Source organism: Chlorocebus sabaeus, chromosome 25 (assembly GCF_047675955.1).
Source record: "Chlorocebus sabaeus isolate Y175 chromosome 25, mChlSab1.0.hap1, whole genome shotgun sequence".
NCBI lineage: Eukaryota > Metazoa > Chordata > Mammalia > Primates > Cercopithecidae > Chlorocebus > Chlorocebus sabaeus.
Window position 1 is genome coordinate 43,434,272 of NC_132928.1, and position 17,289 is coordinate 43,451,560.

General features: G+C 34.3%; 1 protein-coding gene across 1 annotated transcript in view; it reads left to right on the plus strand.

Annotated features, from left to right (window-relative positions):
- The window catches only part of TPR (translocated promoter region, nuclear basket protein), a 65,521-nt gene that overhangs the window by 23,671 nt on the left and 24,561 nt on the right, over nt 1–17,289 (plus strand). Inside the window, exons 17-31 of the mRNA XM_007989156.3 lie at nt 11–144; nt 221–369; nt 1,932–2,094; nt 3,690–3,824; nt 4,330–4,470; nt 5,431–5,596; nt 8,061–8,227; nt 9,219–9,371; nt 9,810–9,926; nt 10,935–11,138; nt 11,433–11,617; nt 12,045–12,192; nt 14,124–14,261; nt 14,354–14,485; nt 15,751–15,881. Of these exons, the coding sequence (XP_007987347.1) occupies nt 11–144; nt 221–369; nt 1,932–2,094; nt 3,690–3,824; nt 4,330–4,470; nt 5,431–5,596; nt 8,061–8,227; nt 9,219–9,371; nt 9,810–9,926; nt 10,935–11,138; nt 11,433–11,617; nt 12,045–12,192; nt 14,124–14,261; nt 14,354–14,485; nt 15,751–15,881 (2,263 nt within the window). The remainder of the gene's footprint in view (nt 1–10; nt 145–220; nt 370–1,931; nt 2,095–3,689; nt 3,825–4,329; nt 4,471–5,430; nt 5,597–8,060; nt 8,228–9,218; nt 9,372–9,809; nt 9,927–10,934; nt 11,139–11,432; nt 11,618–12,044; nt 12,193–14,123; nt 14,262–14,353; nt 14,486–15,750; nt 15,882–17,289) is intronic.

The window sequence follows — 17,289 nt, forward strand, 5'->3', positions numbered from 1 at the left end:
TTTCCTGAAGCTTCAAGCTTAGATGATATTTCTCTTGCATCAACTCCAAAACGTCCAAGTACATCACAGACTGTTTCCACTCCTGCTCCAGTACCTGTTATTGAATCAACAGAGGCTATAGAGGCTAAGGCTGCCCTTAAACAGGTAAAGATCACACCTTTGCCCTGGGTTAGCTTTTTAGAGAACACAGTGTTACCTTCTCATAATCTCCCATATTTAGTTGCAGGAAATTTTTGAGAACTACAAAAAAGAAAAAGCAGAAAATGAAAAAATACAAAATGAGCAGCTTGAGAAACTTCAAGAACAAGTTACAGATTTGCGATCACAAAATACCAAAATTTCTACCCAGCTAGATTTTGCTTCGAAACGGTAAGTTTTCTTTTGTTTCAAATTAATTAAGTCTAAATTTTTAGTATGCTTTACAATTCAAATCATTTAAATTCAAGAGCTAATTTGCAATAATGTTACTTTTTTTGTGAACCGTCTTCTAGAATGAGAACCTCTAGTTTTTCATTTTTTTCATATTAATTGATTCTCTGGGCAGTGCTAAGGGTTTAGCTTGTTTAATAAGTTGAGGCCTGGCGTGGCGGTGCATGCGTGTAATCCCAACACTTTGGGAGGCCGAAGAAGGGGGATCATTTGTCTCAGGAATTCAAGACCAGCCTGGCCAATATGGTGAAACCCCGTCTCTACTAAAAATACAAAAATTAGCTGAGCGGCAGTGGTGCATGCTTGTAATCTCAGCTACTCAGGAGGCTGAGGCAGGAGAATCACTTGAGCCCAGGAGATGGAGGTTGCGGTGAGCCAAGATCGGGCCACTGCACTACAGTCTGGGCAAGAGAATGAGAATCTGTCTCAAAAAAATAAAATAAAATAGAAATAAGTTGAAATTCATGTGAGGAATGTTGGTAGTTTCCCTTCCTAAGATTGAAGGACCTGTTTTAGTAGGACTTAATTCTTTTATAAATGCACCAGACAATGAGAGAAATGGGAGCAAATTTTATTCCACCTTTTCTATTCTAGGTAGAAGAGAAGCGAGTGCCACATAGTTTTAGGAGAATTAATTTTCTTGGTCACATCCAAAGAAATAATAATAAATATTTCATGGTTATTTGTGATTAGATTCATTGAATACTTGTTAGTTTAGTTTGTTAGGACAGCATTTTTTTTTTTTTTTTAGTACGTGATAAAACCATTTCTGTTTTATAGCAGACAGGATATATTGCAGACAGTTACGCCTATATATCTAATAGTTCAGCAACCCCAATTAAAGCCCTTCTTTTTTTTGTGTTGTTACCTCTGGCCAGCCATTATCTAAGCTGTCAAGCACATAAGAAAATAAAACTGAGGATTATAGAAGAAAAAAGGATTAGCAAAAATCCATCACTAACCTTGTATAATATCTTAATTTGCATACTGCATTATAGTGGGTGTCTGGTGTTATCGATATTATATTGGCATTATTTTAAATATAATTGATGTTTTTTAAAAAAATTAGGAAGTTATTTAGCAAGAAATACTTTGTTTATTTAGAACTTGGACTACTACATTTGGATTTGGGAAAAAAGAATGAAGGTTTTACCTTATTACACATGCCACTTTTTCATGAATCATAAAATTAACCCCTTTCCCATTTAGAAAAAAAAAGTGCAACTTCTTGCCAGTGCTCATTTAATTTTACGTAAGCATGCTGTTTGAGGTTAAGACAAATCTGACAGATTTTCAGTGTGAAAATAAAATATTAAAACTGTTCCTGGAGTTATTTCTAAAGAGAACTCAATGTAACAGAAATATATATGATGTTACATTAGGATTAGAGACAATATTCTCAGGGCAATTGGGGAAGTGGGTTAAGCTATTGTGAAATTTCTTCAAGGAATTAAGCTAGGATATCATTTCAGTTACTTACAGAATTACTTTTTTCATACCAGTTATGAAATGCTGCAAGATAACGTTGAAGGATATCGTCGAGAAATAACATCCCTTCATGAGAGAAATCAGAAACTCACTGCCACAACTCAAAAGCAAGAACAGATTATCAATACAATGACTCAAGATTTGAGAGGAGCAAATGAGAAGCTAGCTGTCGCAGAAGTGAGTCCAATATCCCATATCCGACCTGCATTATAAGTTGCATTTGACATTTGTTTAGTTTTTACTTTGAATTTTACTCACTGATAGGACTTAGGTATTTAAGAAGTTTATAGATTACATCCAAGTAATTAATACATAGTCTGCAAATAGCCAGTGTGCGTTAGTGAGGTGATTGTTTCTATTAAGATAGAAAAGGGAAAGGAATTTGTTTTTCTGCTGGACTAAGATCTACTCGCAAGTCTTGTATTTCAAAATAAATTTGTAGGTCAGTGTTTGGTTCTAACAAAGATAACAAAGACTTTTTTTTTTTTTCTTTTTTTTTTTTTCTTTTTTTTTTGAGACAGAGTCTCCCTCTGTCACCCAGGCTGGAGTGCAGTGGCACTATCTCGGCTCACTGCAAGCTCCAGCTCCCAGGTTCACGCAATTCTCCTGCCTCAGCCTCCCAAGTAGCTGGGACTACAGGCGCCTGCCACCATACCCGGCTAATTTTTTGTATTTTTAGTAGACATGGGGTTTCACTGTGTTAGCCAGGATGGTCTCGATCTCCTGACCTCGTAATCTGCCCGCCTCGGCCTCCCAAAGTGCTGGGATTACAGGTGTGAGCCCCCGCGCCCGGCCACACAAATATGTTTTATTCATTCTTGCTCATCTGAAATAAAAGGCAATATAATAATTACATTGCGTTGAATTTATATTTCTGAATTTTAACTTGACTATAAAAGTCCATTTGAAATTAACAATATTTTTAACTAAATACTTAGTTCAGTGATGATAAATTTTTCATATAGTCGTCTTTATTAGTTATCTCTTCTGTCTTTGATCATTACTGTAAGGAAGGTATGGTTGTCCCCCATTTTACCTGTGTGAAACAAACTCAAGAGCTAATATATAATTTGCCTATTTTGGGACAGGGACAGTCATGAGAGATGGGTTGGTTAGGACTTGAACCCATGTGTTATAATGCTCTTATAAGGCTGTATTCTTTGTTTTTATCTTGCTCCAACTCCATTGTGAGGAGTGGGCAGCAGCACTTTTTCAAACTGGTAGAGTGAATTTTATGGTTGATTATTTTTATGAATCATTGTGTGTAAATATGAGTACTTTGAGATTATTGGTTTTCAAAACATTCTCCCTGGTCCCCTTGAGACTCAGAGTGTACTCTCTGGGTTGAGGGGAGGGAGATGATTTAAATAGATGAATCATCACTTTTAAACAGGTACTTAGAAACCAGCTTGGATTCTAAAACTTACATAATTTAATAGTAGTCAGGTATGATTATAGCAGTCAAGCAATTCTGCTTTCTTATTCTTGCATATCAAATTTTTCTTGCTGTTATTTTTTAAAGTCTGGATTGTTAGAGCAAGGAACCATAAGTATTTGTAGTAGTCAAAAGATTTTTTCATTGATCATCCCCAATAATTTTTGCTTCATATTTTAGCACATGAAACTAAGTTTTGTATTTCCTTGTACAATGAGGAAGTATAGTCTCTAAGAGCATTAAAAAAAATGTAATGATGTATGAATCATTTTATAATCTTAATACATTTTACACCATGTTTTTCAGCATTTTTTGTTTCATTTCTACTTATGTTAAGGTAAGAGCAGAAAATTTGAAGAAGGAAAAAGAAATGCTTAAATTGTCTGAAGTTCGTCTTTCTCAGCAAAGGGAGTCTTTGTTAGCTGAACAAAGGGGGCAAAATTTATTGCTAACTAATCTGCAAACAATTCAGGTAACCAATAAAAAGCCTGTGTAGAAAAAATTTATAAAAGTTAAGTTTAGATTATGTTTGTATCCTCTCAATTTCCTTAATTAGAAAATTTATCCATCACTCTTGTCATCCATTATAATCATTGAATTTTGGAGTTTATTAAGACATTTCAGTATTTTAAATAACTTATTGAAAGAAAATTGATTGAAACCATACGTTGGTAAGTCCTCAGTTATATTTACAGCATCCTGTGTAGTTTTACTATTTATAAGATTAATTCTTTGGTTTTTATTTTCTTTAAAACTGGGAAATCTGAATGATGATTGTAATATGTTCCATCTCTTTCGTGTATAATAGATGTTTTAATATTGAAAAATACCAGAATACTTTCTTGATAAATACTCTGGATTTTAGCTTCTTCATGTAGAAATGGGTTTTAATACTGTAATTGTCTCTTGCCTTTAATTTTTATTTTTTTGTATTACCTTTTTCTTAAGCATAACCAAAAATCTTTTCTTTACTTTAGGGAATACTGGAGCGATCTGAAACAGAAACCAAACAAAGACTTAGTAGCCAGATAGAAAAACTGGAACATGAGATCTCTCATCTAAAGAAGAAGTTGGGAAATGAGGTGGAACAAAGGCATACACTTACTAGAAATCTAGATGTGAGTCCATCAGAGTTCTGAATTTCTGTAGTGTGTTTATGTTCAGTAATTAATCTGGTGTGTGGACAGTCTGCCATCCAAGATGAAGCATGATTTTGAAAAATTTTCTTGCTAAGTTTCTTGCCTCACTCTATACCCAGTAATTTTTTACTGGGTGCCATATATTGTGAGTTTTATTGTGTTGGGTGCTATTTTTGTATTCCTTTAAATCTTCATGAGCTTTATTCTGAGATGCAGTAAAGTTAATTTAAAATGGTTTGATTCTTTTGACTTTGCCTTTTATGATGTATTAGGTGGGCCCAGAACAGTGTGCATTCTGGAGTTTTTATTCTGCACTACTGAGGCCAAGACTTTCATGAGTACTAGTGCCAGTGTCCGGTGTAATTGTGGGGTTTTTTTTTTTTAGTCTGGCTGCTGGGAAGAGTCATTATTCTTGACTTTCTTTGAGTGACAGATATTCTTCACTCTTAATTCCTTTGGACAATTCTTCCCCTGTCAGGGGTAAGCGCCTCGTATATATATGCAGCGATCACTACTCTGGTGAATATTTAAGGAGGACCCTCTGTAGAGCTCCAGGGTACTCTGTGTGTGCACCTCTCCTGTCTTACATTCTGTCTTACAAATTTGAGCTGCTTTGGTCTCCCTGGACTCAGATCTGTGTTCTCAATTCAGAGAGTCTCCTGGCCTCTGCCTCATTTCCTCTTCCCTGTGTCATAGCCTGGAAACTTTAAAATCAGTAAACCGAGGCAATATAAGGTTCACCTCTTTTATTTTCCATCTCAGGGATCTCAGTTGTTTCATGTGTTTTCTCTGGTTTTTTTGGCTGTTTCAGGTGTGACAGTAAATCTATTTTCTGTTACTGTCTCTTGGCTGAGCTCCAAAAGTTTATAAAGAGATAGTTTGAACCTTTAGTTGCTTAGGAACCTAAAGAGAGTGTTATAAGGTTGATGTATTTTATAGGTTCAACTTTTAGATACAAAGAGACAACTGGATACAGAGACAAATCTTCATCTTAACACAAAAGAACTATTTAAAAATGCTCAAAAAGAAATTGCTACATTGAAACAGCACCTCAGTAATATGGAAGTCCAACTTGCTTCTCAGTCTTCACAGAGAACTGGTAAAGGTAAATAAAATAAATAGACCAATATAATTGTAAATAAATATTTCTTAGTATTATATATTCTATCAGTAAGTAACCTTATTCTTTGTGAATGCTAGTAAAATGAAACAAAAAAACAAACCAAAAAAACCCAGCTTTTTCTTTATGTAGTGGTACTCAGTTTGGGGCCTACAATAGTAAATTCGCTGTTTTAAAAGATTCAGAATAGTTTAGCTTGGCCTTTGATCAAGGTATGTACCCAGTTTTCTAGTTCTTGAAACTATTTATTGATACTTTAAAAATTATTCTTTCTGAAGAGAGTTATTTGATTTTTAACCTGGGCCCCTTGGAAATGAGGTTACATACCAAATCTACAATGATAAGTTTCTCTTAAAGAAAGAGTTGATTTGTGATCTCCTTTAAAGTAGTATTCCCAATTTTTGCTTATTGGTAGCCTCAGGTAAAACATTTGTTTCGTTAGATTTTGCTTCCCTTTTTAAATACATCATTTCAAGGTCAAAGCCTTTGTGTCTCAATAATTTTCTATATGGTTTTATTTCTTAATACAAGGGAAATAAATAACTAATAAGTGTATGCAGACTTTCTGCTTTACACAGTTTTTCAACCTATGGTGCAAAAGCAGTACATACTCAGTAGAAAATACTTCAGTACAGTATTTGTTCAGTAAATTACATGAGATACTCAACACCTCATTATAAAACAGGCTTTGTGTTAGATGATTTTGACCAACTATAGGCTAACGTAAGTGTTCTGAGCACCTACCTTTAAGGTAGTCTAGGCAAAGCTATAAGGTAAGCTATGGTGTTCAGTGAGTTAGGTATATTATATGCGTTTTCAACTCACGATAGTTTCAAATTATGATGAGTTTATCAGGATGTGCCCCCACTGGGAGTACACAAGCATCTCTCTGTATATGTGCATATATACAGACTCATAAATATCTGATCCATATAAATAATGGGTATATAATTATCTAGGAGATAAGTATATACTTTCTTGTTGATATCATGTGATAAAACATTCTTTCCAACTTACAGTTTTCTGCCTATTTTATGTACTTCTGATAAAAATTGGGCTAAATTTTAGATTTAAGATTTAGTGTTTTAGAGTAAATAATGTTTAATTATTGGGAGAATACACCCCCAATATTTCAACATAGGTTCTATTTTCCATAACTGTTGGCCGACTGAGAAATAAAGAGAGACAGTACAAAGAGAGGAATTTTACAGCTGGGTCACCAGGGGTGACATCACATGTTGGTAGGACCATGATGCCCACCTGAGTCTCAGACCAGCAAGTTTTTATTAAGGGTTTCAAAAGGGGAGGGGGTGTAAGAACAGAGAGTAGGTACAAGAATCACATGCTTCAAAGAGCAAAAAGCAGAACTACTGATAAGGGTCTAACAAAGATCACATGCTTCTGAGGGAATAGGGCAAAGGGCAAAAGCAGAACCACTGATAAGGGTCTATGTTCAGTGGTGCACATATTGTCTTGATAAACATCTTAAACCAGAAAACAGGGTTCGAGAGCAGAGAACCTGTGTGACCACAAATTTACCGGGGCTGAGTGTTCCAAACCCTAGTAAACCTGAGGGTTCTGCAGGAGACCAGGGCTTACCTCAGTCCTTATCTCAACTGCACAAGACAGACATTCTCAGAGCGGCCATTTGTAGACCTCCCCCGAGGAATGCATTCTTTTCCAGGGTATTAATATTAATATTCCTTGCTAGGAAAAGAATTTAGTGATATATTTCCTACTTGCATGTCAGTTTATAGGCCCTCTGCAGGAAGAAAAATATGGCTCTTTTTGCCCAACCCCGCAGGCAATCAGACCTTATGGTTGTCTGCCCTTGTTCCATAAACATCGCTATTATTCTGTTCTTTTTCAAGGTGCACTGATTTCATATTGTTCAAACACACGTTTTACAGTCAATTTGTTAGTTAACACAGTTATCACAGTGGTCCTGAGGTGACGTGCATCCTCAGCTTACGAAGATAACAGGATTAAGAGATTAAAGACAGGCATAAGAAATTATAAAAGTATTATCTGAGAACTGATAAATGTCCATGTTAAGATGAAATCTTCACAATTTATGTTCCTCTACTGCGGCTCCAGCCGGTCCCTCCGTTTGGGGTCCCTGACTTCCTGTAATATTTAATAAATTAAGAGTTCTGTCATTTCTTCATATAGCTACCTCAGTTTAGTGGAAATATTTGATTGTTCTCTTTTGAATATTCTTTTCTTAATTTTTGTAACAGATTTCAAATATTAATATTTGAATTTTTTGTTTTTGAGGAAGTAACATAACAAAGTACCTGTTTTTATTTTGGTATTTGGCATGCGTTGAAACATACTTTCTAAATATATCTATATTTGAACCTTAATGCTAATTTCACAAGCTCTTTATAACAGTCATCTCAAATACTATTGAAAATACTAATTTTAACGGAGCTGTTGTATGTTTTAGGTCAGCCTAGCAACAAAGAAGATGTAGATGATCTTGTGAGTCAGCTAAGACAGACAGAAGAGCAGGTGAATGACTTAAAGGAGAGACTCAAAACAAGTACTAGCAATGTGGAACAATATCGAGCAATGGTTACTAGTTTAGAAGAATCCCTGAACAAGGAAAAGCAGGTATGTATAATTCTGAGCTCAGAATTCAATCTGAACACATTTGTTAACTTTGTTTTTATTAATTAGAGGACTACTTTGTAAGGCACTGGTATGAATTAGACCAGCATCATTGCCTTTAACCTTATGAAAGTACTTGAGTCTCATAAGACAGATAAAACAAAAACACACAAAATTCATGAAGCAAGGAGGTTATCCTTGCTGTTGGAATGGTCCAGATCAAATGTTGAGAATGAAAGGTCGGGAATGTTATTTGTCTTCTGGGTATGCATGCCTTCACAAGAGAGATGGCATTTGTGCAGATAAAGCCTTGAATGAAGGTATCTGTGTAGGCAAATAGAGTAGAAAGGTATTTTACATAATGGGAACCGTCAGCCATGGTAGAAAGCCTTCAGAAGATGACAGTTTGTAAAGTGAGTAGTGAAGGGGTACAGTTATAAATGTAGTTGATAACCAAATGTGAAAGGTTTTAAATATGTTAAATTATATTCTGTAGGTTTATTAAGAGCCATTGATTTTTTTTAACATGTCATAATCAGAATTTTTTTTTTTTTTTGGTTAGAAAATTAATGTGGTAGGTTGGAAGATACAATGCTAATTTTGAAGGCTGTAGCAGTAGTCTAGGGCTGCAATTTTAAAAGATCCTTTTGTAGTTGACATCGCTGTAAAGACATCACAATGTGTGAGGAAAATACCTTTCGATTATAGAATAGATGGATTTGGCAAGTGGATGTGAGGATTGAGGGAGAAATGAGAGATTGGAAATTTCATTTCAAAAGAGAAAAATGGCCAGTAGCCAAGTTGAAAGGTAAATGCTTGTGGATTTATATGGTGTTTTTGCTTGTTGAATCTTCTAATCACCTTTAATGGATGCTTTTTCTAATATAAAGCAAACATTAATTTTCTTATCAAATTAGTTTTGATTTGGAGAAAGTAATTATATGATTTTAAGTGTGTGTAATTTTTATATTCTACTGTTTGTAATATGGTAAAGGTGACAGAAGAAGTGCGTAAGAATATTGAAGTTCGTTTAAAAGAGTCAGCTGAGTTTCAGACACAGTTGGAAAAGAAGTTGATGGAAGTAGAGAAGGAAAAACAAGAACTTCAGGATGATAAAAGAAGAGCCATAGAGAGCATGGAACAACAGGTAAATAGGTTAATGATATTAATGTTGTTGTTGTTGTTGTTTTTTACTTGTAAGGATTTGAATTCTTTTAACTAGGTCATTAGTTACCATTTAGTTCATCTCAACAGAAATTTATTAAAAACATAGGCAAAATTACGTTTTACTCTTTTCTGTACCTCTATATACATTTCCCATTGAAATGTTTAGACTACTTTACAGAAATAGGTATCAGTGGTTCTTTTTAAAAGCCCCTACCTGAGACGACTTTTGCAAATATTAGGCAATGGATAGAGTTGCAAAACTGATTATATCAGGGTGTGAGCATTTTAAATTTAGCAGCAGTTTTTTGGTCTAATTGGATCTTGAAAAATGAGCCTTCAATATAGTAACACTATAATACAGTATTTTCCAAGTAAGTTTGCAATTAATTTTGGTTGTAATCTTGTTCTTTCTACTTAGTTATCTGAATTGAAAAAAACACTTTCTAGTGTTCAGAATGAAGTACAAGAAGCTCTTCAGAGAGCAAGCACAGCTTTAAGTAATGAGCAGCAAGCCAGACGTGACTGTCAGGAACAAGTAAGTGGTGGTCTTATAGCCAGTTAATTGAGAAATGAGCTTTGATCCTAGAGAATGATTCTTGAAGTATATTTATGCATTATGAGAACTGGCGGAACTTGCAAAAATTCAAGATTATTTCCACTTTTGTGGAACTTAGGACAAATTGAAAAGTATAGATGAAGGCTAAAAATAAATACATAGTGCAATATTCATTAACAAAGCAATCTTGACAATGAGAAAACAAAAACAGGAGTAGGAGACTAAAATTTGTACTTGGCTCTCATTTGCGAAAATTATTTTACTATTGTCCTTCACTAGATCCGGTTATAAAATTATAGATACAATTGATTAGAGACAACCTTTCCTTAACAAAACAAGAACCTCTTGATAACATTGTTAATGCATTACTAAGTTTGCACATATATCTACATACTGCGTTTTATAAGATGTTAAAAAAAGTCTCATTAGAGTGTATGTATGTATGTGCACACATGTGTTGAAGCTTTTTATAATTTTTTTATGAACAAGAAATGATAAAACAATTCAGGAGTCGGAGTTACTAAAATGGTAGGATGGGGTAGGAATACATTTGAGGATATTGGTAATGTTCTTATTTTAAGTTGGGTGTCATGTTAATAGCTATGCATTTGGTTACTATTCTTTATTGCCTATATATATGTAACATGTGTATCACTATTTTAAAATGTAATACAGGGAAATGCTTCAAAGTAAATTTCATTAAAATCAGTGGATCTATAATTTAGTATTTATATAGCTGAGTTATGTTTAGTTTCTTATATCAGAAAGTTTGTCCAAATTGCTACCATCTTCTAAGTTTCATTTCTGACAGTTTTATTATATTTCATTAAGTAGCTAAAGCATTAACTTTTAATTTCTTATTTTGCTACATTTAGATTGTCTTTACTTTTATTATTTAAAAAGTTCAATGTGTATCTTTTCCAAAAGTGCTAGCTAACTTTATGGATTTTTGATCTTTGTTATCATTTGGGGAATAATTTCTTATAGGCTAAAATAGCTGTGGAAGCTCAGAATAAGTATGAAAGAGAATTGATGCTGCATGCTGCTGATGTTGAAGCTCTACAAGCTGCGAAGGAGCAGGTTTCAAAAATGGCATCAGTCCGTCAGCATTTGGAAGAAACAACACAGAAAGCAGAATCACAGTTGTTGGAGTGTAAAGCATCTTGGGAGGAAAGAGAGAGAATGTTAAAGGTATAATTGTAAATCTGAATAGAATGTTCAGTTGAATTCAAAGAATTTTTATTTTTTTTTTCTTTTTTTTTTTTTTTTTTTTTTGTTGAGATGGAGTCTCGCTCTGTCACCCATGCTGGAGTGCGATGGTGTGATATTGGCTCACTGCAATCTCTGCCTCCCGGGTCAAGCAATTCTCCTGCCTCAGCCTCCCAAGTAGCTGGGATTACAGACATTAGCCACCGTGCCTGACCAAGTTGTTTTTTAAAATGTGTATTGGAAAATCTGCTATTCTGATAGACTCTTGGCTTGCAGGATGAAGTTTCCAAATGTGTATGTCGCTGTGAAGATCTGGAGAAACAAAACAGATTACTTCATGATCAGATCGAAAAATTAAGTGACAAGGTCGTTGCCTCTGTGAAGGAAGGTGTACAAGGACCACTGAATGTATCTCTCAGTGAAGAAGGAAAATCTCAAGAACAAATTTTGGAAATTCTCAGGTAAATCATGCTCTTACTGCTTCATTTCTGTGGTATAACAACTGTGAAATAAAACTACAAATGCATAAATTAAAGAGATTATACATAATTTTGATATGAAGTTCATTCTTCTATTTGTCAAAAAACTCATAACTTTTAACATTTACACATACTAATGTGACTATTAAGTTGAATCTGATAGTAGGAACTAGAGCAGATTTCTCTTGAAAAACTAAATGCCTTTCAGATCATTTTAGAGATGAACATTCTAAAGCCAGTGTCTATAAAAGAAAATAGGAATGCATTTCCCATTATTGTTTATTATTAATAAAAACATGTGAAATAATTATTAAAGTCAATGATTTTTGTCATCTTACCAAATTACCCAAGTTTTGAAATGTTGGCTTTTTGAAATTCACATAAAATTTTAATATCTGTATTTTTGTAGATTTATACGACGAGAAAAAGAAATTGCTGAAACTAGGTTTGAGGTGGCTCAGGTTGAGAGTCTACGTTATCGACAAAGGGTTGAACTTTTAGAAAGAGAGCTGCAGGAACTGCAAGATAGTCTAAATGCTGAAAGGGAGAAAGTCCAGGTAGGTATAGTAAGCTTTAAGAAAGCACTTGTTAAATCAAAAGAGAAGCACTCATTTGTATCTCTACTATTTAGCATAACGTAAAATTTAACTTGAAGTAAGCATTCTTCTAAACTTACAAATTCATTAAGCTTTTGTTAAACACTAGTATAGTGCTTAAAAGTAAAGGCTCTGTAACCACACTGCCTGGTTTCAGATTCTAGCTTCATACCATTAGCTGTGGCGTTGAGTACATTGTTTAACTTCCCTGCACTTAGTTTCTTCATCTGTAATATTTGGATAATAATGAGGATTAATTGAGTTTGTGCACATGAAGCATTTAAAAACATGTCTGGTATGTAGTGGGTGCTTAATAAATTCCAGCTGTCTTAATTTATTATAGTTAATGGTTTATACATGTGGATAGTCATTCTAGGATAAAGTGATTTAAACTGCTACAGAATATCTTTCTCACCCAAGGAGCAAAAAGTAGTAAAAACAAACAACCAAAGGAAAAGAACCTGTGGTAGTAAAATGGGTGATAATAACACAAGCTTGACTCCTTACGCCACACTACCACCCAAAGCTTATTGTTGAGTTACTTCATTCTTAGGAGCTACAGTAATATACCCCCACATCTAGAAGGAAGGAAATTAAGATCTTAAAACATTCACCTCTTTTAACTGATAAGTAGTCAAAATGACTGTTAAAAAACCATTGAACAGGGAAAAGTAAATAATGAAGTTTATGGAATTTATGTGTTCAGCAGAAGCTAAAGTTTCCAGAATTATATCCTGTTTAATTCAAATGTATCTCACCATGGAAATAATAGAGCCTCCAGTTCAATGGAGTTAATACTTGGAGGAAAAGGGACAGAATCAGAGTCTGTAACAAAGATTGCATATTGTTTCAGTCTTTTCTGCTTCCTTTTTTTTTCCTTTGGGCTATAGAAAGTAAATACTAGAAAATGCCTGCCCACGAACAAGTTCATAGGGGGAAACCAACTCTTAAATATAGGAAGAAGAGAATCAATAAGTAACATAGATTATATAAAAAGTAATATAATGGGCCGGGCACGATGGCTCATGCCTGTAACCCTGCATTTTGGGAGGCCAAGGCAGGCAGATCATGAAGACTGGAGATCGAGACCATCCTGGCTAACACGGTGAAACCCCATCTCTACTAAAATATAAAAAAATTAGCCAGGCGTGGTGGCAGGCTCCTGTAGTCTCAACTACTCGGGAGGCTGAGGCAGGAGAATGGCGTGAACCCGGGAGGCGGAGCTTGCAGTGAGCCAAGATCGTGCCACTGGACTCCAGCCTGGGCGACAGAGCGAGACTCCATCTCAAAAAATAATAAAACAATAATAATAATAATATGTCTGTCTGAGCTTGAACAGTATAGCATGGCAACCATGAAATATGCTATAGCTTTAAAAATAGTGGGGGAAGAAAGTAATGTACCAAATGCAAAAGATGGATAATTATACCCTATGAGAAGGAAAAAATTCTTCACAGATAATTCAGTAAAATTTCTCATAACCAAAGTGATGAAACAAAGGATCAAAATAAAGAGATTTCTGGACAAGAGGGAATAAACTGAGATTAAAATAACATTTTAGGACTAATACCGAATTTAGTGCAGCAAGGAAAAAAAAGACACAGAAAGGAAAAAAAAGAGATTTGGATTGATGTTTTTACCTAATGTTAATACTTTGTTGGTGGGATTTGTAGCATCTTTTCACTTTTATCTTTGTAATTCTTGTATTTGTTTAAACTGTGCAGTTAGCATGCCTCACAGAAAAGTAAACATGAACTTTCAAAAATTTTAGTTCTAAAAGTTGAAACTTAAATCCTCTTTACTTTGTTGTAGGGAGGATTTGAGCTCATAGGAACAGGTAGACTTTCAACTATTGTTAGATGTTGGTATGTATATTTATTTGAAATGTTTAGGTAACTGCAAAAACAATGGCTCAGCATGAAGAACTGATGAAGAAAACTGAAACAATGAATGTAGTTATGGAGACCAATAAAATGCTAAGAGAAGAAAAGGAGAGACTAGAACAGGATCTACAGCAAATGCAAGCAAAGGTTTGTTGCTTGGTTATCAAAAGTGGAAGCATGTTATTTTTAACAATAAATGAATTTTTACATTTGTTGTTAAATATTGGCATGACTTTCAGGTAAGGAAACTGGAGTTAGATATTTTACCCTTACAAGAAGCAAATGCTGAGCTGAGTGAGAAAAGCGGTATGTTGCAGGCAGAGAAGAAGCTGTTAGAAGAGGATGTCAAACGTTGGAAAGCACGTAACCAGGTAAATGCAGTTAAAACTCTTCCAAAACATGGAAACATATGTTTTTAATAATAGGGGAAACTTAGGGGGATAAAGGTATTTGAGGAACTAGTGAAAATTATTGTGTTTATTAGTGGAAGTCTATTATTTACATGTATTATGTTAATACATGACATGTTAAACTTATAATCCAATTTATTAAAATTTTTTTTTACATTATATACATTTCTAAAAAGCAGTTACTTTATTTTCCATAATTTAAAAGTTTTAGGCTTTCATTTTATCTCTAAAATATTTTTATACATGAAAATAGAAATCTGAGACCAGACATGGTGGCTCATGCCTGTAATCCCAGCACTTTGGGAGGCCAAGATGGGAGGATTGCTTGAGCCCAGAAGTTTGAGACCAGCCTGGGCAATGTAGTGAGACTCCATCTCTACAAAAAATTAAAAATTAGCTGGGCATGGTGGTGCATGCCTGTAGTCCCATCTACTTGGGAGGCTGAGGCCAGAGGATTACTTGAGCCTAAGAGGTTGAAGCTACAGTGAGTTGTGATCATGCCACTACATGCTAGCCTGGGTGAGAGAGGGAGACACTGTCTCAAAAAAAAGCAAACTAGGAATCTGTATACTTTATTGAATTTATTGAAGCACTTTAAAAAGACTTATTCACTGAAACGTTTTTAGGGAGATGAAACCATGTAACATACTGTGGTTAGAAACTCAGCTCTTTATTCAAACAAAAGGTTAGAAATCTGCCTTGCGTGTATTAGTTATATGACTTGGGAGAGTTTCTTAACCTCTTGGAGCTTTAGTTTTCCTCATTTGTAAAATGAGGGAAACTCTTGTCACCTTTCGTGTGATAAAAAATGTAATACACGTAAAGCACGTTACCTGGCATCTACAGAAGGTTTGTGTGTTTAACTTGTAATGCATTATCTACATTTTTTTTTCTTTTAAATGTCACTTCAATGAAATTAGGTACTTAATATTGAAAGTTTTGATTCTTTGGATCCCTTTATTTGGCTTCTAACTAATCTGAAATGTTTATTCACAAATATGAAAATATAATGAGCAGTTAATGATATTTAATTTGTTTTCCTCTTCCATTTTGGCTAGACTTCTTAGCCAAACCAAAGCTAAGTTTGATCTTAGTATCTTGTAGTTCCATGCTTGATTACATGCAAGACACCTAATGTAAACATAATCAGATATTCTTCCATTTTATTGTAGCACATTTGTTTCATAAAACCTAAAAAAATCTTGTATGCATTTTTGTTATTCTAGCATCTAGTAAGTCAACAGAAAGATCCAGATACAGAAGAATATCGGAAGCTCCTTTCTGAAAAGGAAGTTCATACTAAGCGTATTCAACAGTTGACAGAAGAAATTGGTAGACTTAAAGCTGAAATTGCAAGGTATATTGAAAGAAGTCTTAAATCATATATAATATATAAAATCTTAAAGAAGTTTATTTTACTTATTTACATGACTCCCTAAGTGCCTGCCTCGTGGTTTAAGAAAGAATGGAACGTGCTAGAGCCCCCATATCTGACTTGCGTCTACTTTGTAGAGTCAAGCAGTGATTTAATATTATGCCTTCATATATAAAGTATGTATGAGAATATCCTCATTATAGATAATTATTTCTCTATATTTTATTTTTTAAAGAGCTACTCAGTAGAAGTCTAAAGCTAAGTTTATAGCTATCAAAGACTTTTACAAGTAGTTTTTGTTGTTGTTGTTGTTGTTGTTTTGGTTAGCTGATATTTGTGACTCTGTAAGGGAAGTGGGTTTTATTGTTTTGGCTTTTTTGTTCCTTTTTGTGGAGAACAGTGTTTCCCTCTGTTGCCCAGGCAGGTCTCAAACTCCTGGGCTTAAGCTGTCCTCCCACTTCTGCCTCCCTAAGAGCTGGAATTACAGGCATGAGCCATCATGCCTGGCCAAGGGAAGTTTTTAAGTCTTAATTTTTTCTTGCATGAACTAATAGCAAAGTGTTGCCCCTTTAAAATTAAGAAATTAGATATTAATGTTTCTGGTTTACCTTTTCTTAAGCTTTAGTGTTATTCGTCCATATCATGACCCCATTTATATATTGCTTTACAACTTACAAATTTTTGTGTTTTTTATACATACATGTGTATATATATTCTCTTTGTAGCAATAGTCTAGCATGTTAAGTAGAATAGTTATATTTTAATCTTAAAAATGAAGAACCTAAGATTCAAAAAGATTGACTACCTAATTCAGGCCATCTGATTTCAAGTTCAGTTCAAAATTAACCCGTACTCTTAATTCAGGCCATCTGATTTCAAGTTCAGTCCAGGATATAGTACAGGCATTGGCAAACTATAGCCCACAGACCCAAGTGTGACCCATGATTTGGTTTTGTACAGCCTATAAGCTAAGACTGATTTTTATATTTTTAAAGCATTGTTGAAGAAAAATGCAGCAAAGACTTTGTGGCTTGCAAAGTATAGCATATTCTAATATCCGGCCCTTTACAGAAAAAATTTGACAATACTCAATGCAGTAGAAAGAGGGTGAGTTTTACTCTCAAGCAAGTCTGAATTAAAATCTGAGTATCATCACTTGATTTTAGTTTGTGAAATTGCGCATGTTACTTGACCACTGGTAACTCCATTTTTCTCATCTCTAAAATGCACATGTAAACCTATGTAATAAGATCTTGCCTAAGGGCTGTAAATTTGTAAGTTCTTACCTTTGAAGTATGTGGGTATTTTTTAGGATTTTCAAAAAAAAAATTTTTTTAATAAAGCAGTATAACGTAAAATTACATTGAACTTCAAAATTTGAAAAACATCT